This window comes from Episyrphus balteatus, chromosome 4 (assembly GCF_945859705.1).
Source record: "Episyrphus balteatus chromosome 4, idEpiBalt1.1, whole genome shotgun sequence".
Classification (NCBI taxonomy): domain Eukaryota; kingdom Metazoa; phylum Arthropoda; class Insecta; order Diptera; family Syrphidae; genus Episyrphus; species Episyrphus balteatus.
Window position 1 is genome coordinate 16034465 of NC_079137.1, and position 20143 is coordinate 16054607.

A 20143-nucleotide genomic window follows, 5' to 3' on the forward strand; every position below is an offset into this window, starting at 1 on the left:
TTCACCACTCGCACTCCAAAGTCCAAATCATTTACCGGCACGATCGTTTTTGTATGGTTGCATTGAGCATTCCATCGTTGCGAAGCGACTTGTCGTGTTCGTGGTGCTCGATCGAAAAAAAGGCTAAATCCGTCAGTCGTTCTTTAACATTCACTGGGAACGCGTCTCGGAATGTGTTTACATATCGTGTATAGCCTGTACTTGTAGGTGAATCACTTGCAAAAATAAAAATTATCATTTGTTCATTTTTTTTTTGCTCTGCCGAACTTGAGATATCGATATCAACTTGTATTGTTGTTGTTGCTTTTTTCATGAATTAGCTCTGTTTCATGCGGTTAGTTTTGCGTCGAAATTGATAAACAACTTGGAAGTGACTTATTTATCTAATCTGGCCCCTTGCTCCCTTGTGTTTGCGACCCGATTATGTGAAGCAGCTGTTTCTCCAATTTCGCTGAGTTTATCTCGAAAGTATTTTCGTATATTTTCTTCCAGCCAGCGTTTTGAGAATAATTGAAAAGTTTTTCGTTTTACAAAATTAAGTCACGCGCCGTATTGGTGCATATTTGGTGCACATTTTCTACCTATATACACCATCGCCATCTCTGATTAAAGATGCATCGAGTGTAATTCGGTTTCCGAAGTGATTCAGTGCGCATTTCTAATGAAAGTGCCGGCGGCCGGCATATGAACGAAAAATATGCCTCTCAACAAAAAATACCTATATCCGGACTAAGTTTGCTAGCTAAGCAAATAATTTTAAATGGTTTCTAGTTATTTTTAGTGAACTCAAATTAAGTTTTTCAGCATTTTGTCCAAGTTTGGAAGAATATTTTTTTTTTTTTTTTGGTGGCGGGTGTTTGGTGCCATATTGCTGCCGTATTTGGTTGAACACTTTATGGATTTTCTGCGCTAACATCTGGTTTGGAAAAACGATGACCACCTCTACCACGTCCAACATAGGACGGAGTCTCTTTGAAAAAATTTTAAATTTGGCAAACTTGAGGTGAGTGTTACTGTTGGATGGTTTCTTTTAATAATGGTTAAATGAAAGTAATAAAAAAACAGTTTCTTTGTTTGGCATAAGGATAAACTGTTATGTTGAGCGTTTGTGCAGTGAGTCATAGCAAGTTCAGTGGACTATGACTTGCGATGGAATTTTTCTCGAGAAATTAAAGAATTGTCATCACATCATGATATTTTGTTGGAAAAGTTCTTAACCCGTTGGTGTGTGGGAAATTCTTTGTTTACGTTGGTTTGGTTGAAATTAATAGACAGACAATAACTGAACTAATTTATCGTTTTGAGTGTTTACTTTTTTTTTTAAATTGTGAGCACTTTGAAAGGGGAACTTAATTTTTATTCACTCTTTGGATTTTCAGAAGTTGTTTATATATGGAATTATAACAAATGATGAATGAAAATTTACTGTAAGCAATTTAAAAGTTAGTACATACATTTTTTATTTTTGTAAATATTTACACTCGGTGTTTTTTGATTAGGTAGGTTTTGCATTACTTTGCAGCTTAGAAGCTTAGATAAAATAGTCCACAAGACAAGGTACTTAATTTGATAAAAAATATTTGCCAATGCAGACGAAATCTGGAAAGTAGTAGGTAGCCTTGAAACAAATATTTTAAATGATGATAACCTGCTAAACCTATGTTCAGATGAGAATGAGGCCACCAACCAACTCAGTGGTTGGCAGGAGAATTTTGCTTCAGTTTTGAACCACGTTTTTGACGAAAATGTACAGCAACACTTGTTGACCTTGCCGGAGCAACAAATTCCGGATTGTGCACCACATGCTACATAAGAGATCGATCATACGTTAACGTATTGCCGCTGTATTTCTCTACATTTTTCTACTGATATGATAGAGACTGCAATCGCCAAAACGTTAACGTATGGTCGTAATCGTAAGCCATAATTGGGCCCCAGATCTGTATCGCGATCTGACGGCATTCCCGCAAAACTGTTTCAAGTAGCGCCAATGACATGCAGGAAATAACCTCCTGGGCCGATTTCGTTAAGCTTAAAAAAAGAAAGACCTGAGGAAGTGTGAAAACTTGAAAGGGACATGATAATATCAAAATATATTCTGGAAAGCATAAGAGAACACCTCGTGTTTTTGTTCGCACTTTGTCAGGTTCTTATTGATACTGAACAAGCAGGATCACTATGACTATTTTAACTGCTGTTCATGGAGTTCGAGAAGTATTTCAGCATTTTACGGTGAAAATTAACAGTAGATAGATACATATGGGTACCGCCTTTGTAACGGGTGTGACACAGTTATTTTTTGTTCCTGGTTTGTGTACTATTCACTAAATTAAATTAATAGATTCACACATAATGTATTAAGTTGTTCATATATTTTTTAAAATAACATTTTGCTAACCTGTTTTTAAACGTCAGAAACTCTTAAGATAATATGTAAGGGGTGTGTAAATTCAAATTTCAAATATTTAAGTGTAGTATAAAGTGTGTCTAAATACTAAATAGGCACTGAAATTTATTTATTAGGGTCAGAATCTGAGTATGCACCAAAATAATAGACTCGAGGTATTTTAATTTTTTTTTTTCCAAGTTTTGAAAAAATGAGTGTCCACCGGCAAAACAGTTTAATCTACCGTTTTTAAATAATGCTTGCTTTGAAAACTTTTAAAGTATTAATATTTCGCCTCTTTTTTTAGGTATATGTATAAACAAAATTAAACTTTTTTTAGGTATATAAACAAAATTAAACTAATATGAAATTATTAAAGTACATTCCCTTCAACTTCAACTTGCATGTAATTATGCATACGCATACTTGCCATGAAAACAAAATGAAAAAATCTTACTTTTCTTAAAAACGGCTCTAACAATTTTGATTAAATTTGTTTGGACCGTTAGGAACGGTACCTGTCAGTGAACTGTTTCGAAGTCAGAGATTCATGCAATCATTAAATTCAACATTAAAAAAAAGTTTATTACTAACCTTCTTTGGGTAAGCATACGCAATGTTTTACGGTCGCTATTTCCGGGCAAAAGACCGAAAATATAGGTTTTTCTACTATTATTACTATTTCCATTAAAATTACTAAACGCAAAAAAAAAAGTTCTTATCTGACATCTTTTGAGAATATCTCAAAAACCTGACGTGATACGGCAAAATAGACTTCGGATTCGGTTTAAGCAACCCAAAAACTATATGAAAACCCTAGTCGCAACACCAGATAAGAAATTTTGTTTTTTTGGTTTTGACATTTTTTTGAAGATATCTCAGAAACCTGATGTGATAGAGCGAAATTGACTTCAAATCTGGACTCAGCGATTTAAAAACTATATGATTAACATATTCGCACATTCAGATCAGAGAAAAAAATATTTTTTTTTCGTGAAATTTTTTGAGGTTATCTCAAAAACCTGACGTGATGGGGCAAAACGGACTCCGGATTCGGCTTCAGCAACCCAAAAACTATATGAAAAACCTAGTCGCAACCCCAGGTCAGAAGTTTTATTTTTTTTTTGTGTGGCTGTGTTATTTTTCTAGTAACTGTCACCACCTACGCTATCTACCGTTTTCGTTTCGACGTTAAATTTTGGGACACGCTGTATAAATGTTCACATAGAATTCTTAACCCTGTACTGTACATAACTGTTACCTACTATTTTGCTTTTGCAATGATTCTACATCAAGTATCTTTTGTTTTTTGACCCATTTTTCTTACAGCCGAAAATAGAAATAAGTTGTTTATTATTTAAACGAAACAAAACAAAGTATTTACTTTTTTGAGTTAAATGCACATTTTTATGGCTTAATAGAAGCCTTAAAATGTACTATTTTGTAAAACCTTCAAATATACAAAAGTAAAAGTGAATATATGAAATAGATGTTAATAGGTACGTTTGAAAGAGTTGAAAACTATTCATTTTTGATTTAAGTGTGGTTTAAATAATAATAAGAAATGCATTAACGTATTACTACATTCAAATTGTATTCGGCTTACATGAGAACAAAAGTGTAAAGTATGTTTTAAATATCTGCTCAATTCTATATTCTCGTATGTCCTTTATTTTTTTATTTATATCTTTGAAAATAATTTTGTTTTTTCATTCTTTTTCAAATCTTAGTTTTTTTGTTTTGTGAGATTGGATATCAAATTGTGTTGGAAGTTGGAACAAAAAAGAAAAATGTTGTAAGTTGAATGCAAGAATCTGTCTTTATTTGTAAGTAATTAAATACCTTTCTTTACAATTCTCAAGTTTCAGCATTTTAAATATTCAAATATTTTGAGCGAGTTGTAAAAAAAATAATCAGGATTAAGAGCCTGATTTTGGTTGAAAAATTATATTTTGTGTGAAGGTAGAACAATAAATTATTCTGGAAATCATTTATGTGTTGAAATTTTATAATTTTATGTTTGTGAAATAATAAAAAAAATTTTTAGACGAAATTAAGTTTTTGACAGTACAAACAAATTTAAGTCATCTAATAAAGTGAGACCCAGAATTTTTTTTATCAAAGTCGTTAAGATTTTTCTTGAATTGTAATATGGGAAGAAACGATTAAATGTGGTTTAACGTTTAACCGGCAGGCGGACATGCCAAGTGATATGTGATATACTTAATACCATTTCGTTTGCATTTTTAATTGTTAAAAGCTTTGATTGTGCTTCTTATTTGAAACAAAGTTCAATCTCAGTAGAGACGTAATTTCTTCTTTCACATTATCAGAAGCTTATCTGAACTATTCCTTTCAGTTGTTTCTTCATATAAAAAAGAGTCTCCATTGTTTCTTTCCTTTGTTGTTTTTTTATTTAATCAATTTACATAATAATTTTATGTCTTCGTAACCATGATCTAAATTCTTTGTGTGCCAAGACTGCCAAGACCCATGTTTCAAGTAAGTCTCCGTCTCTGTATCTCATCTAAGTCGATTAAAACTAATGGAAATTTTTATTCCAATGAGCAACTGGCCTGACATTCCAAATGCCTCTCGATCCCATTTCTCTAAATAATGCTTTGATTCTAGAATCATCATCATCAACAACCAATGCATATAGACTTTGCGTTGCGCTCTTGGCATGTGCTCCTCTCAAATGCATGCGAGATGCAACTAATAGCTCCTTTGTCAACAAAACCCAGCAGCCAGCCCCAAGATCATTTGTATTCCGTATCACTTTGTGTAGATGTATAGTTTTATTTTTTGTTTGCCTCCATAGATGCAACATACAACAAAGAAAAGAAAAAAAAAATGGTACAAAATGCACCACCATTCCAACACAAATGACCGCCATTGTGAAAATTTGAATGCAATCCGCGACTTAAAACTATAATTACGGTTTTTGTTGTATTTTAAGTTTTCCTTTCTCTCTCTCATCTATCGAAGCACTCACTCTTCTTTACTCAACTCATGTTGCATTATGTAGTTGCACATTGTGCCTCCCAGAGTGCATTGTATGTTCGACAATCGTGGAAAATGGGTTGCTGTTAGTTTTGTCTTTTACTTTGAATGAATTGACATAATTACAGAAACACGAAAGTAATTATTGTTGTTTTTTGTTTTCAACACAAGGAAAATTTCCACGACGACCATGCAAACGATTTGTCTGCCACTTCATCGATCACCATTATAGTGGATCAAACAGGCCTGTCGAAATGTCTCAGCAAACAAATAGATAGACAAAGTCCAAGTCAACTTAAAATGCAACACTTTTTGGAAAATGACTTCCTTGAAAAGCAAGAAACACATCCCACAGCGAAGAAAAATAATGATATACAGTGGGACATTTGCTCAAAAAAGCTAAACATAAATAAAATATTAGGTAATGCGATCTATTTATTTAGTTTAGATACTTAAGAGAAAATGATTTCCTCAGGACTTATTTTTTAGGAATCTTCGTTGTCTTCAAAAGACTCCATCCACCAGTTGTGGACCAATGGATCCCAAAAGTTTTTTTTTGTATGCGAGTTCTTGCAAGCAATTTCTATCAAATATCCCTATGTCCGTTCACGACGATCGCGACGCAACGTGGTGGTTGCAGTACAAGAATTCAAAACGCTCGCTATTAATAAGTCAACTTAAAACCTAAGCTCGCCCAAGATTATTTTGCATGATGGAAGGAAGCCAGAAATTCAGTAAAACAAAATGCGTGGATCTTAAAGGAAATTCCAAACGTAGGCTGAGTTGGCAGAATTTCATTTTTCCTGATCTCTGCCAGTGACATAATGAGTAGCTGGCTAGTATCAGCCACCATCCTGTACTTGTTCAGCTCCAAAGTGGATATGTCTGGCCTCTGCTGATGATAATGATGATGATGATGGTTGTGGTGGTGTGCGCAATGCTCTTTTTAGACGTTAAGTGCGTTGACCAGAATATTAGATTGGCACATGTGAATATTAAGAGAACGGCGAACGATCCATCTCCATCCCCGAAGAGGTTTACCGAGTGCAAAATATATAAAACACATACAAGTTGGCTGTGCGCTCTGCCCACCATCAACAGTCAGTCTAGTAAAGTAAGATCGATAGATACTTATCGATCTTTATCTAAATTTTTGCCGACACGCGACAGGTTTTCGCTGACTGCGGGATGACTCAACTCTCTCGTGAAAGAAATTTTGTAGGAAATGTTGGATTTATTTTTGATATTTTTTTTTTGTTTTGAAATATTTGTTGAAATTGTTTTTGGCAGGCGAGGAACAGCAGCGATGAGAGTTTTTTTTAAACTGAGTAATTGGTGGGGTTGTTTTGAAAAAAAAAAAAAAAAACTGTATAGGAGTGGTCAAATTTATTAACGAAATGATGTCTTTGTAAAATTAAATAAATATAATTAATTTTTTTTTTACAAAACGGGTACTTGGCAGCAAGTTAAACACTTAGACTCGTTGACCAGTGAAGAGAAAGTTCAGTCTGAGCTCTAGATAATGGCCTCGTATTTCGAGTTGCACAAATCAAGATGGTAAATGTCCTTCATAGGTTGTGCAAACGATCTTTCGTTATTTTTTCTTTTGATTCTTTGACTAAATGCATTGGCCATTATTGCGAAGAATGGCTTCTAGATACATATTTAAAAATATTTAAAACATTTTCTTTTTTCAGTAATTTAAGAAAAGCTTCGATGAGCTCTAAACAGCTTTCAACGTAACAAATCAGCATTACCAGAAAATATAATACCTATGGAACAGTAAAAGATGGATGACTTCATTTTACTAAATCGGTCATAAGAGCACTTTCACCCCTATTACCATTTAAAGTGAAATTCAGTTTTGTCTTTTTAATGAGTAGCGAACTAATTTTGAGAGCCAGTAGTTGTGGCAATGTCAAGATCAAACTTTTCAATTTTACAAACCAGCTCGAAGCAAAAACACTCTATTTCAAAAAGTCACGTTAAACATATAAAGTTCGAAAATCCTCCCATCCTACCCGTATTTTATGTAGTTGTTGGTTTTAAGTCCCTAAAGCCATTTATCCAACACAAATCATCATAACCATCAGTAGCCTGCCATTACAATAGAATAGAGGGTTGAAAACTTTTATCTCTTTACAGTCTAAAGGCATAAACAAAACTTTTTAATCTACTTTCTCTTTTCAAATGAATATTACTCTCACACCCGCAAAACTCAACCTGCCGGTATACTTTTATAAGATAAAAAACAAGTAGCAAACAAATAATAATTCTATTTATGAGTTTTGAGTAATTTGCAAGAATCACATAAAACTAAGCACCGTCAAGGGTTTTTTTTTATTTCTCTCCTATTTTTAAGGATCTTTTCAGCTGTCGAATATCCTTTACAGAGTAGCGGATAATTAGTAGCGAATACTTTTCTATTCGGGCGTAAAAAAAACCACAGGCGAAAGAAAAAAAAAAAACAAATTCACCTCCTCCATGCTCCAGACTCCCATGATATTTCTCAGCTCGTTAGACCGTTTTGCATGAACAAAAGGTCGACCTGACATGACATGTATAACTGTAAATGAAAGCTAGCGTAATAACCCTGATGTTTTTGGCTTAATGAAATAAATCTCTAGGCGGAGGATAGTGTACTTGCCGGCGAGGTAAAACAACACGATGTAGGTGAATGAGGAGGGATTGAAGGGGAGCCCTTGGGCTTGTTTTGGGAAAACAATCCGAAATAATAAACATTACACAGACGGATAACTGCTTTGTGAGGTCCCATCAGGATGCTGTGTGCCATCTCCTTTCTAAGGAGCGCTTCCGGTTTTGTGTAATTAAATATTTTTTGAAGACAATCGAGTTGAATTAGAGTAACGAGTTTGTTGCTGGGTGTATTGCTGTTGTTGGTTTGAAATTTTGCTCGTCGTCGTCAAGTTGGTTGGTTTCGTAGCTTTTATAGCTCCCGGAGGTAAAATTACTAAATTTATTTGAATTTTCTTTCATTGTTTATTATGTCGTTTTAAACAAAAATGAAGGAAAAAAGTATGAACGATATAGATGGAAACCAACTTTTCAGTTTCAAAAGGATCCAGACATTTCAAATTAATTTAAATTTAATGGCCTTTAATGGCGAAACAGATACCGACACAGTTAAAGAGTGTCATTTATAACTTTCTTCAGAAGTAAGTTTGATTATACACCGAGAGTGTTGATATCACTAACATTTTACAACTCAGTTTTTTGGCTATGTATGTGTTCTAATATCGAATTCAAAATTCGGCCATACTCGTCAAAAAACGTTAGGTATAGTTTTCCCTATTTATATGAGAAGAACAAATACATTATTTTACACTCTTTACGATACTCTGTTATTTACCCTAAGTCTAAGTCTGCGGACCTCATTGAAATTTTTCCAAAAGTAGAGTATTTCCGCTAAATCAAAGTGAAAATCAAAGTGAAGAAAATGACAAATAAATATTGAAGACCACAGGAAAAGCGGGGGAAACCGTTGAAGACCATTAAAAAACAGTGGGAGATCAAGGTAAAAACAACGAAGAATCACGGGCTAACGCTTAAAAAAAAAACGTTCAGAAATTTCATCTATTCACCTATTCTTATTTTTTAAGCCTCAATGAACCCAAAATAAGTATACGGGAAATTTGTGAAGATTGTTGAACAAGATTTGCATAAATTCACGTCATGAAATCGCAAATATAACGAAACTAGAGAATTATGTGTACACTATTCTTTTATGACAGTTTACCATAAACAAATAAGATATTATTTGTTAATACACCGGTTATACATTTTTTCAATATCAAATGCATGGCCTTTACCTCTTAATCTCAAAAGTGTATTTATGGATTGAAATTATGGCGAATGAAAGTTACAAATGCATTTGCACTAAAAATCAAGTTTAAACCATCCAAAAGTGCAAAATGATGTTCTTCACACCAAATCGGAGTCAAATTGGGAACTTGAATAAATTCAAAAATCTTTCTCCAACAAATTCCAGTACACAAACATTGCATTTTCATTAATCACTCGATGTTCATTTTTATGTCTTAACTGCCGGCTGGCATGTTCAATCTTCCATTACTGCCATTAATCATCATTATTATTTTTATTTTTGTTTTTATCTTACAAACTACCTAAATCCATTTAAATTGCTAAAACCAATTAAACTTATACATATAAATTGCGTTCTAGATAAAAAAAAATACGCATCTCTGGTAGATAAAAAAGATAGTTAATTAAAAAATTTCACGCAAACCGCGTTCGACACCTTTGAGCTGGTCTATCTGCGATATGGAAAGCTCGATTCTGATAGATCTAACCGAGAGTATTTTTTTTTTCTTTAATAAAATTCAAACAAAAAATATCAAACTTAATGTCGTCGCACCGCTGTAACCAGAGATAGCTAAGGTTGAGTGAATGATTGACATTAAACTGATTGAATAACGTCAGAATGTGCCTGGACTGGACGGTGTTCGAGCGCGTTCTCTCCATGCTTCAACTAATTGAAACAAATTTGAATCACATTTGATTGGAAAATTAAACGAGACAACTAAATTGTTGCGAATTGCGACAACACATCACTATTTGAAGCTGATATAATATTGGAAGATAATAATTTTCAAGATCAATAGTGTTAGTGTCGATAAATTGATGATGTGTGACCTTTCTGATAAAATAATTTTTCAAGGCAACATTTTGAGAAATATTTTTAAGGTACAGTGGGGTGTCAATTATTTTGTTTAACAATTATTTGAAATTGTAGTACCTATATAACATACTTTGATTAGATTCTTATAAACTGTCAAATTGTTCCTTTAAAAACATAAATATTTATGTTTTCCTGGGAAACTGCTTACCTTACTCCATTTGAAGGTTTTAAATTATTTTTTTTTTACACATCCCGAAAAAAATCATTTCAATTTTTTTTTAACATAAATCAAAAACATTATTTTTTAAAACTAAAAATTTACAAAAAAAAAAAAAAACAAAAATATCAGCAAAAATATCTAGCCTTAATAAATTTCATATTTGACCAACTTATCCACTCCCTAACAGAAATCATTTTATTTAATTTCTGCATTTCTGCATAATAATATATCATTAAACTAAATTTTCTTGCATAGTGCCTACGAATGAATAGCAATTCAATTTAAAATTTCAAAAACTTTCCCAGCAGTCACTTAAAATTCCGTGGCAATATTAATAATTTTGCATTCAGCCATAGGCCCAGACCCGTCCGAACTTACACTCGACTCGTGTGTTATGTAAAATCCATTCTGTCTGCGACTTTGAGTATTCCACACAACTAAGATACAAAAAGAGCCCTTTAATAATGTTGCTGATGGTTAAACACGACACATGCTGGCTAATAAATGAAATTCCTGATATTTTCCCGCCAAATAACAATAAAAAATCCATATGGTATCACCTGCCAATTCTCTACCAACTACAACACTCTGCAATATTGCAATCCTCATAAATGCCCTGTATATACTATATCTTCTGTGGAACTGAATTGACGACAACGAACGACACCAACGAGTCGATGCGACGCGACACGAGGCTTTTGGTGCGATAAAGATCGCAATGTGCATGCAAAGCTAGCTGATGCAACACAGACAGCACCATCTGTTGTCAGCAAATTATACATGTTTTCGAAAAATAGATTCCAGTAAGAGCCAGAGAAAATATTGTAGGTGGAGGATGGGTGGTGTTAGCCTGACCATCAGACCCATTCAACGTCCTAAATATTGAGTGTGTCCCTATCGTGTGATAATTTATTGTCGTCGATTAAAATTCCAATGCAGTTTGCATTCTTAAATAACAATGTATCTGTGTGTTGTTTTATGTAAACTTTTTGCATAGAAGTATTGATAAATTTCTTAAGCATAGAAATATATGCAAGGTGGATCCTTCCACATTTTACTTGTCTATTTCATGTGGGGGTAAAAGATAATGAGTCTAATTTATGCGACTTTAATCATAGTTTTGGTGTAAGTGCGAGTAAAAATGTATGTAACAGATTAATACTGTTCAAAGGTTTTAAGAAAAATACGTTTGTAGTAAAACTAATGCAAAATTCATTTGAGAGTTTACCAAGTATGTTTCGACAGTTTAAATTTAATTCTGTTGAAAATTTGTTCCCAATTTCACGAGATAATATTATATTCACGAATCTAACAGTTCTTCGTTGCCTAAACAATTTAAGAGGAAGATAGTCTTTCGCAGAGAGAGTTGTGAAAGGTTTTTACATGCAATTATCTGCTAACTTTGTTACGAGGTTACACTGCTAAATGCGATTTTTTTTCCAAACCAGCCTGGTTCAATTGCCCAATGTTAGCTCAGGATAGCCCAAGATTTTTTTTTTCGCTAGCCCACCCTTAGTTCTAAAATTATAATGTCACCTAAAAAATCACAAAAAAAAATTTTTTTATTTAGTGTTAGTCCAGGATAGCCCATTTTTTTCTTTATTCCACTATTTTTTTAAAAGATACAACAAAAATTGGTTTTCCTATCAGAAACCGAAAAAATTGTGATTTTTTTTTTCTGTGAAAAAATCGTTACTCTGAAACCGTGGTTTAATTGCTTAATAATAGCCCAATTTTCATTTTCGCTATTCCAAGCTCAGTTTAAAAAATATAGAAGAATTAGTTTTTATTTAACAAAAATTACGTATACACCACAGTGACCTTTTTTTAAATTTATAATCTAGAAACATTAAATCCAATGGTGTTTGCATTGCGCGATTGCGCCTCAAATGTTATTTATTTGACTTAGAATTTTTACTTTATTGAATGTAGTCCATATAACATTCATGTTAAGAAGCCTAAGTTGATTTGTTTCATTTCACCTCAAAAACAACATACAAATATTTTTTCAAGTATAAAAATCATTGATTTTTTGGTTTGCCATATAAGCACCTAGAAAAGCATTATGCTTAGTAAAATCTATCCAAATATTTTTCAAAAGTAACAATAAATATAAAACGGTGTGAAGTGATTTCTTTTTCAGAACTTTTTAGACCTTTCTGAACTAACCTTGGTTATTCCAATTAACCATGCTTATTCCAAAAAATTACATCACTTTTTTTTGTTAGTCCACTCCAGCTTCCACTTGCAGAAAAAAAATCGAAGTAGATTTGAAGAAAAAATGGAAGTAGATTGAAAAAAATCAAAGTAGATTTCAAAATATCCTTTTCTTTATAAAAAATCTATATTAAAAAAATAATTCTATTAAATGTATTTAAGTTAAAAAACTTAATTAGTAAAAACAACTAAAACCAAAAAATTTTATTCTTTCAAACTACATATTTTCGTCATAAATATATTTTTATATGTACATTGTCTTATAACAATTTTTAGTCAAATATTTGGTTTTCTGAAAATAAGAAGTAGATTTGGCTTATATTTTGATAACTTGAAATAGATTGGAACAGAGATTTATAAATGAAGTAGATTTCGATATTTTTGTGATGGTGCGAAGTAGGAAGTAGATTTAATTTTTTTTTTGAAAAAAAGAAGTAGATCTACTTCAATTGAAGTAAAGTGGTACCACTGGTCCACTCTTAGTTCATTTTTTTTTTTTTCAAATAACCAACCTCTTAAAAATCAAAAACCATTGTTACAAACTATTTTTTTATTCTTTAAAAAAATAGAAAGTAGTTTTCTTTGCGTATCTAAAAATGAGTGATAGTTATTTTGTATCCAATACCAATATTGATAGACTTCCGATTTAGTTTGCTCTAAATCTCAGTCAACCTATAAACTTTTACCACATGTGTCCCTGAACAAAATCTTAAGTCAATATTTGTAGAGAGTTATCTTTTTTACGAAATATTTTAAGGATACGTTATGAGTTTCGAAAGAAAATCAATCAACAGTTATTCTTTTACTGCTTATAAAACGTAAAATGATATATCTAATAAAATCACTGATTTAAATAATTTTTAGCACCTAACTAAATTCAATTAACCACAAAGAGTTGTAAGTTCCTGATTTATTCAGTACTCAACATATATTAGAATACATTTTTTGTAAGCAAGTCGCTGCGACTAGGTTGTGTTATTTATTTTATTTGCACATCTTCACCAACAGACAGAAATAAATAAAATAAAACTAAAAAATAAAACAACTTGAAAAATTGTTCAAAGTGATAAATGGTTGTGTGGTTCTCAAGAATTTGTTCAAAAAGCTAAAAGAGAAAAAAAAAACTTAAACACCGGAAGTGATTCAGTTCAACGTACGATGAAGTTTTCCCTACCCCAACCTGATTTCATTCACAGTAAATAGCTTACTTATTTGCGTGTCCAATGGAATTTTATGTGAGCAACCCAATAACCCCACCAGCCTCGATGCGAAAGGTAAATTGACTCCCTTACCATTTACAACTGAGGTACACTTATCTGATAAGGATCAAACAGTTAATTTACAGCTCGGTATTCTAAACGAAGGGAAAGGGCGACACAACACGATAAAATTGTTTCATTTTTATTTTTATTGACTGCTTGTTTGTTTATGTTCTATTTTTTTGCTGGAAAAGTCATTTTAACGACTTGAGGCATGCTGCTTGGTTAATTATCGTTCGATAAGTGTTTCTTGTAATAACAAGTCGTGATAATAATTTTGTCTGTTTTAATATTTAATTATATTGATTTTAAAAATTTATTTGTTAATGATGACAATTTTTTTCTTTTTCTTTCAGGTGAGTGAAATAATTACATACTTTTACTTAATTAAAGTTGTTATATGTTAAGAACTCTCAAAAAGGTGAGTTTTTGTACGAAAGTTCTGTTGGATTGAAACTGTGCGATTTATGCAATAGACTTACCTGCATAGTCCTTTAATCAAGTCTATTTCTGTAAATCAAGCCATAATTAATATTTTTTGGTAAAAAAGGACACAACATAACAAAAATGTTCTTTTCAAATTAAATGTAATCGCTGATTGCTAAAAAGGAGCATTGTCTCGGAATCGTTTTACTGTAGTCCGATTTTGATGATTTTGTATTATACTGCTCCTCGAGTTAAAACATAGTTAAAGGTTATCCAATATTAATTTGACGCTTGTCGTAGTTTTTGACGTGAAGTGAAAAGTGACTAATTTTTAAACGCGACGTTGTAGAAACTTGATTTTTTTTTATCGATTGATAAATTTATTGTTAGGCTGACAATGAATTGAAAAAATTCTAGAAAATTTCAAAACCAAGTTATGAACGGTTTTTTAAACTAAAACACGTGGTAGACCTTTGACAAAGCCTGGCCCCGGCACTTCTTGACTCTGGAATTGTTTTTATTGTAAAACTGAATTATACTTTCATTTATAGTCAATTCTTATCCTCTGTTTGCACACAAATGTAATTGGGTCAACTACATATTGGAATTTGCAAATTACATACCAGAGTTCCTCATCACCCGACACCCCTTAATTTGTTTCCTTCTCCACTTCTTTGTTTCCCGAAAGCAACACCTCCGTCAAAAACTACTTTATGCCAACTCAAGACAGCGGAAATCTACAATCACACGACATAAAGTTAATTGATTCCGTGTCTGTGGGGCATTCTTCTTTTCAGAGCGCTGCGCTCCAAAGAAATCTTCCCCTAAAACAAACAAACATACAAACGAAACAAGCCTTCACAGCTTGTACACAAACATTCCAATAAATAGCTTCTATTGTGTTGTCTTTATTTTTGCGCGTTTAACAATCTCAAGTGAGTCCACAGTTAATTTTAAGCAAATGTTTATTACCTCAAACTGCCTGCTTGCTGTGTCGACCACTACTACACTATAATACGCCAAAGGGTGTTTTCGGGTGTTATGCTCACCGGACATGCCATACGCCGATATAAAATAATTTCCCAAAGTTATCGTAAACTTGCCTGAAGGTCGTTCTACTATTGAAGTGAATAATGCTTACACATGGAAAGCTAACAAAAATGTCACAATATTAGAGCAGAGAGTCCTTATAAGGACATTTTGATTAAAATAAGGATAATTTATTGATTGTTATTATTATTGTTCGGAGCACACAATTCTATTCAATTCGACTTTCACATTCTCATCACAATTCAATGAAATAAATTAATGACAATGATTATGGTATTAATTCGCGGCATACAAAAGGTTCTATGAGAAAAAAAAATCAAAAGTAGGAGGGAGTCATGTGTGACAATAATTTAAGTCTAGAGTTGTGTTTCGTTGTGTTGTAGTTTTAGGCGCATAATTGTGTAGACAGTTTATCATTCTAAATGGAATTAGACTCCACGTATAGCTATAAAGAGAATATTTAGTGCAAAAATTAATTAAATTTGCGGTTGGTTGTGTGGATTATGACGATGCTGATGGCAGGAAGATCGATACATAATGGCTACCGACGACGCTGATGGCAGGCTTCTATTTTATGGGTTTTATAGTGGGTGGGTTTAGGGTGTCCCATTCAAGCTGTGTGATGCATATTTAATCCTAATGTTGACAGAATGTATTTTTGTGTTTTTCCGGAAACAACATTTGGATACCTATATTATTCGTGGTCGTGCGGTAAAATGTGCTTCATTTTTGTTGCAGTAGTTGTGGTTGGTATTTATTTTATCCATTTTGAACATTTTCAATTCAAGGATTATTAAAGTTTTTGATTAAAGTGCAAACAAAACATAAACGCCAACTTTTGTTATGGTTACCAAAATCAGTAATGTCGATATCGCATAAGCTATAAGCACAGATAATATACTCATAATTTATTATCTGTGCTATAAGCAGATTTAAATGTTCCACATAAATAATTTCTGATGACGTAATAGTGCTTTATTGTTCATGAATATTAAATTTACTAACTAAGGTGTTGTCCAAAACCGTAGTTACTTCAAATTGTAATTCCTAAGAAAAATAGAAATACAATGTAAGTACATGTGTACTATAATTCAAAATAAATCATAAAAAAGTGGTCCATTAAAGTTATTTTCTATATAGGTAGAGGTCTTAGACTTTAAGAGATTACTACTCATTGAAAGTGCAACTGGTTTTTGGAACTATTAGTTGTTAAACAAAATTCCTCTAATGCGCATCCCTCTGAGTTGCAGTCCTTTCGCCAGGACCAAAAATGTTGTCCATGGTACACTGAGCCAAAAAACAACGTAAAATCAATCGAAACCACTTTGAATCAATGGAAAATCACTACATTTTTAGCCTAAAGTGGAAAATGATTGAATCAAAGTAGCACACTTTAAATCTAAGTTGTTCACACATTAAAAAAAAATAAAATAAAGTAAAACTGGCATCCGCTGGGGATCGAACCAGCTATACCTGGGTTGACAAGCTTGTGCTTTACCACTGTGCCATCTCACTTATAAAAATTGATGTGACAAACTGTAAGTTAAGCATAGAACGATTTTTAGAAAATTAATGAATATATTTTTCACCATTGATTCAATGTAGAACGGATTAAAAATTACTATGCGTTTTTTCTCTGGGTGTATAAAAAATTTCTCAATCAAATCAATCACCGCGAATAACTCCGGAAAACCGTGGGACCCGCCGAAAAATCCGTGGAAAATCGGGATTTTTCGCGATCCCCCACGGTTTTTCCTGCAGTTATTCACGATGGTCCATTGTTTTTTTCGCGGTTATTCGCGAATTTCCGCGGTCATTGGCGGCTGGCCACAGTTTTTTTTGCAGTGGTCAACGGTATTTCAGCGCTCCCTTCGTTAAGGGTCTGTTAGGCAATTAAATAAATCTCATCTGTTTATTGAAATGAAATTATTGTATTATTTATTTCTGTTATTGTACCAGACGTTTAGAATAATAGCCTGTTTTCACTACAGCAGGGGCGTATACAGGTTTGCTTCTTGGGGGGGGTCATGCCAATTTTTTTTTTATCAAAAGTTTTGATAGCAGGCATAAACCTGAAAATGGGCTTTTTGAATTATTAAACATTAAAATTTGTGCGTCTTGCATTTCGAATCGAAAAGTTCCGAATGTATAGTTCTAAAAATAACCAAACAAAAACGGTATGAGATTCGTTTAAGTTTAGCGTTAAACCTTAAAGCCTAGAACGCTGCTGATGTGAAACGAAATTTTTCGTCGGTCTCCACGAGGACAACGAAATGCTTGCGAAATCTTAACCGAAAAATACTCAAAAATTGCAAAACATAAATGAAAAAAAAGCAAACACGCATCGCAGAAAGACATGCAATGACAAAATGAACAACAAAAACAAACAAAATAAAATGCACGACTGGGGTCGCACGTACTTGCTCTTGTAGTTTAAAACACTTTTATGTTGGTTTACTTGTAGATTTTAAAAGCTGCCTCTATATAAAATTAAAGAAATTTTGTTGACGTTGGGGAAGAGCCGACTTTTAGGGCAAAATTTTGTTAAATGAAAAAAAAAATGTTTTTTTTATTTGACTTTAAAAAAAAAAAAAAAAAAAATAGAGATGCAGTTTTATTGCAATTGCTTTGAATATTACGTTTGCAAAGTTTAATCAAAATCGTTAGAGCCGTTTTCGAGTTATTTGGTACAATTTGAAAAACTTGTGTGGGAGGTACACTTTTTTGACTTTTTTGAGAAAAACTAAAAAAACAGTTTTATTGCAATTGCTTTGAATATTACGTATGCAAAGTTTAATCAAAATCGTTAGAGCCGTTTTCGAGTTATTTGGTTTGAATTGAAAAATTTGTATGGGAGGTACACTTTCTAAGGGAGATACAAAAAAACAAAAAAAAACCAACTTTCAGAATTTCATAAAAATCATCTGTACAAATTTGAAAAAAAACCGTCCACCCGTTTAGGCTGTGGAAATGTGTACAGATGGACGCACAACCGCACGGACGCACAGACGCACAGACGTACAGAAGCACGGACGGAATTGCGAGACCCACTTTTTTGGAATTCTCCATCATCGTAATGTTGGTTTTGATTAAAACCTCAAATTTTTTTTTCGACACGAAACCAATACTTGCCCTATAGAGCAAGTAAAAACTCAAAATGTCATTTTTCCACACACAATGAATGTCCCCGGCAATTGTTTGTGTGCGAAAAAGAAGTTTAGACTTTCAATTTCGTTGTGCCGAACAGCGTACTACAGAACGAAAAGTTGAACGAAATTTTCGGTTTACCATTTCGTTGTTTCATTTTTGTATGGGATTTTTCGTTTCTTATCAGCAGCGCACTAGGCTTTAATTTTGACCAATTGAGGCTATCCTCTCCTAAAAATAAAATGTACTGTACGAGTACTTCGATTGAATAATTTGCCTTAAAACAACTGTTCATTGTTTTCCGCTAGCCCAAAAAGTTAAAATAAAAATCGTTTTTACTTAATAACTTTTGAATTAAGTCTTCCTAACCTCAGGCAAACGAATAGCAAAGTTTTGTAAAAAAAATTTTTTTTAAATTTTGTTTTAAAATTGTATGGGAATTTAAAATACCTATATTAAAATAGTAAAGACAAAAAAAATAATTTTGGCGATATTTTGAAATTCAACCGTTTTCAGGTATTAATCAGCGGCTTACAATATAAAAAACATTCAGTTGTATTTATTAGATTAAGCCCTGCTTTTTCAATCGTCAGATAGACTATCAGAAGAATAAAGGTCACTATAAAAAAAAACTTTTACTCGTAGGAATAAGCTCTAACTTAGGTTTATCTAACTATTCAAAAAATTAGCCCTAAGTGATATTTAATAATAATATTTAAATTGCCTTAGATAAGGTTGCTTACATTGCTTCTATAATTGGCTGGCCATTGATGATTAACAAATCGATAGTTGTTTCAAAAAATGCAACAGATGTAGCAAATTAAGTATGTACAAAATACTGTTATATTCTGTAAGCAAACAAAATTCACCAAATTTTATCAGACGAATGTATTGAACTGGAACATTGCAAAAAACTAAAAAGATTTGAGAAATGATATCCTTCTTTAACATTTTGACGATGACGAATTTTATCAACAGAATTGACCTCCACACAGCAAGGCCACAGAAAGCTTCCCTATTTAAAACATATTTTATTTACTTCATCATATAAAAAAATAGAAGATATGGCTGCTTCTTTTATTTGCTGGTAAGCAGTGTCTTGCCCTTAAGATATTATTTTTGTGTACCTACTAGGTACCTACTAGATTCAATTTCTTTTAAAAAGCTTTGAATATAATACTTATCCGGATTTTGTTTCCATACAAAACTCTACAGCTCAACTAATATTATCGAACGAATCAAAATAATCCTAATCCAGCATAGCGTTCGCTAAAAATATGACCACATCCCCAAAATATGGTAAAATAGTTTGTTTGAATACCAAAGAGATTTCAGTATCACATAACAAATTCTTTTTTAAGTTCTGAGTTCTTGGGGGGGGTCATGACCCCGTGACCCCCCCCCCCCCTTGTATACGCCGTTGCACTACAGCCGAATTGAACTAAATTCACACATTCTCATTTCGAATGTCAAATCGTAGGTAACGTTAGGTGGTATAAGAGTGCGCATTTTAAACAAAACACCAAATAAAACAATAACAAAAAGAATTTAACTACTTTTTTTATATATAGTTTTTAGTTTATAATCAAAGCAACCAAAAAAACTTAAAACTGGCAACAAAAATGTATTAATTCAATAGTTATAAACAAAATACCACATTAGGTCATTTGCGCACTCTTTACTCTTATACACACTATTGTGTAAGAGTGCGCGGCTTAGTTTGTAAGAGTGCGCAGCTGCGTACAGTTGTAAGTTTGCACAAAAGTCGCAAATAA

At 32.7% G+C, this 20143-nt stretch overlaps 2 protein-coding genes across 2 annotated transcripts in view; both read left to right on the top strand.

Annotated features, from left to right (window-relative positions):
* LOC129918052 (uncharacterized) overlaps positions 1-18731 on the top strand; it is a 196267-nt gene extending 177536 nt beyond the window's left edge. Inside the window, exon 6 of the mRNA XM_055998379.1 lies at positions 14102-18731. Within this exon, the coding sequence (XP_055854354.1) occupies positions 14102-14105 (4 nt within the window). The 3' untranslated portion in view covers positions 14106-18731. The remainder of the gene's footprint in view (positions 1-14101) is intronic.
* LOC129918050 (protein sprint) overlaps positions 842-20143 on the top strand; it is a 145730-nt gene continuing 126428 nt past the window's right edge. The window contains exon 1 of the mRNA XM_055998374.1: positions 842-1003. Coding sequence (XP_055854349.1) covers positions 933-1003 — 71 coding nt within the window. The 5' untranslated portion in view covers positions 842-932. The remainder of the gene's footprint in view (positions 1004-20143) is intronic.